Source organism: Helianthus annuus, chromosome 9 (genome assembly GCF_002127325.2).
Source record: "Helianthus annuus cultivar XRQ/B chromosome 9, HanXRQr2.0-SUNRISE, whole genome shotgun sequence".
In the NCBI taxonomy this organism is placed as follows: Eukaryota; Viridiplantae; Streptophyta; class Magnoliopsida; order Asterales; family Asteraceae; genus Helianthus; species Helianthus annuus.
The window spans coordinates 125402454-125405340 of NC_035441.2; the positions used below are offsets into that span (position 1 = coordinate 125402454).

Consider the following 2887-nt stretch of genomic DNA (forward strand, 5'->3'; position numbering starts at 1 on the left):
TCTAATGATTTAAGGATCTTGGGATTTATAACAATTTGGGTCGCTCAGAGGTGTTTTAATAACATGTCGCCCTTGGGTCGTTCAGAGGTATTTTAAATAACATGACGCCCTATAAAATCCTACCAAACATCTTTTTATATAATCCGGTTTTTCTGACACCTCTGTCTAACGTGACACGTGTCTTTATTTTTATGGACAGGAATTTTCGAGGTGTTACAAAAACCTACAACATCACCATCAAAAAGTTCATAATTAGTATCTGATAACATAACAGACTTAAAATGTGTTTGTTAAACTGATGTAACTTGATTTAATACTATCTTCTGTTGCGAAGACACTTATGTGAAATGCAACATATCACCAAACCTCAAGTTATTGTCAGTCATAAACTTTCGCCAACCGTCCAACGCATAACGTGGCTTCAATTCATTTAACTCCAACTTAACATCATAAACCTCCACAACTCCAACCATGTTTTGAACTTTCAAAGGATGAAGATCTAGAGAAAGACCTGCTCGTCTCGCAACTTCAGCAGGAAGACGCTACATTTATTGTGTGGAAAAAAATAATAGTCAGACAAATAAACGTAAATCATTAGTTTATTATAAAAAATGGTATACCAGCCTATAGTCTCCTTTGCGATCAAAATGAAAGAACTCAGGGTCAAGAGGATGTTCAGAATGTTTTTTTGCAGTCTTTGCAATCTTATTTCTACGGTTAAGCTTTTTCTGAACGTTGGCAGCTCTCTTCCCCTTGATGAAAAAGTAAACATACAAATGTGAATTAAATTAACGATCAATATACGCACACACAAAAAAAAAAAACAATTTATATAACATATACTAATTAACTGGCAAGTATATACCTTAACTTTATTAACAGACGAAGAACATCCAGTATGATCACTTGTGTCGACAGGTAAGGCAACATTTCCCTTAGTCCTATTCTTGACGACCTCCTTTCTCTCAGAAGTAACTTTACCTTTCTTATTAACCTGTTGTCATAGAGTAACTTTAATAACAATAGTAATATAACAATCTTTAAGATGGTAAACTTACATCTTGGGTTTTGTTCAATCGTGAAGACATGCGTCTCTTGGACGTGCATTCAGCATTGTTTGGTAAGTTCTTGTAAATAATACATTATTGAATAAATATAACATCAGTAAACAGCATTACTAATAGTTGTAAAAACATTAAATTCTTATATGTGTTAAATTAAAAATAAATAATTTTAATAATTTAGCAAGTACCTGAGTAAGGTTCTTAATCTGATGTTCAGGAAGCACTAAACCTAGCAAATAAAAAAATTAACATTATTAAATAAAAAATCAAAATGTAGTATGTGAAAAAAAATAGATCAGAACCTGAAATATTTGTTTCTTTTTGACATCTATAAACAATATCATCAGCTAAGTATTTCCACGTATTCTCCCAAACAAATTCTGGCCAAGATAGAGTATTTGACAAAAGCAGGGTAGCAAATAACGCTCGAAGATACCCAGCATGTCCTTCAAAACTTGCTTCTTTAATGGCCTCAACGTATTCATTGTCATCATCTAAAAGTCCCATCGCATAGCAAGCATCTCTAAAAGTCGGGAATAATTGACCGTTAACTGTACGTATCTCCTCAAATGATCTAGGTCCTTTAACTTTATTCAGTAGTATCCTCAAAAAATAAGGTTCGCCCAAAGCAGGAGATACAGAATGAATCCGGCCAACACACTGGTACAACTTATGTACCTGCCAACATCTATCTTTAAGTATCCAAACAAATTTAGAAGGAAACTCAACATAAGTCAGCTTTCTAGCATCTTCATTTGTCTCGTTCAACTTCATCCATTGCATAAATATTGAAGAAGCAACAGAAGGCTTGCTTAAAACATTATCAATATCGCCATCAGCACCATACACAACATTCTGTTGGCCGGGCAAATGAAAGGGAAGCCTCATAACAGCAGGATACCTATAGTGAACCTCATTAGAGAATATTCTCCAGGATGCCTCACAAGCTGAAATATATCTACAATCATAATACTCCTTGATCTCGTCTTTTGGCTTTTCTTTGATGGTTGAACTTGTATCACCAGAAACTACCGCAGTAGCCATATCAGGACCTTTGTTGATGTACTTGAACAAATATTTCACTGAACCGGCTTGATTACACCATTCAACATTAATGTGTGCTTGATATCTTTTCAAAAGCCTTTTGTTATAAGGAACAACATTTCTGTTGTCTAATCTAACACCAGATTTTATAAATGTATGACCTGAATCTCTTCTTCTGTATACAGGAAAACCATTTGAATCAATAGTTGTATGTGGTGTGAATTTCTTAGGAAAGTTTTTTGAACATCTTTTATCAACCATGCAAGGACAATTCAAATTAGCATTCCCACATGAACCATGAATCATATAATCAGTCACAAGAGAATAAAGTTCAGGATCTTCTTTTTTATCGGGAATCTCAGCAGAAATAAATGGATCTATATGATCTATGGTTGGAAGTTTGTGATCGACCTTCATGAATAAGCATATATATGCATGAGGAAGACCACGCTTTTGAAATTCTACTGTATAAACAACTAAATAAAAAGGAACAATAAATATATTTATTAGTTAATAACCTTGATTAAAAAATATACATCAGAGGATAAGCTGTGAAAACAAAATAACATACCAGCGTTAATCTCACCAAAATACTTGGAATCCTTAAAATCTTTAATTAAGGAATCAAGCTTCCTTTTAAACAATCGACACAATATGTCAGGCCAGTCTTCGGCTTTGATGGTTGAATCTTTTAGAAATCTTTTTACTTCAGGCCACTTAGGATTACATGTTATAGTTATGAAGAAATCAGGGTACCCATACCACTTACATAAGGCCAT

The 2887-nt window shown here is 33.7% G+C and overlaps 1 protein-coding gene across 1 annotated transcript; it reads right to left on the reverse strand.

Annotated features, from left to right (window-relative positions):
• Positions 1-338: 338 nt before the first annotated feature.
• Positions 339-2887, reverse strand: LOC110876288. Its single transcript, XM_022124467.1, has 6 exons — positions 2680-2887; positions 1367-2584; positions 1253-1293; positions 866-994; positions 621-752; positions 339-542 (listed from the first exon to the last, which is right to left on the reverse strand). The coding sequence occupies exons 1-6, from the start codon at positions 2885-2887 to the stop codon at positions 339-341; spliced, it is 1932 nt and encodes a 643-aa protein (XP_021980159.1).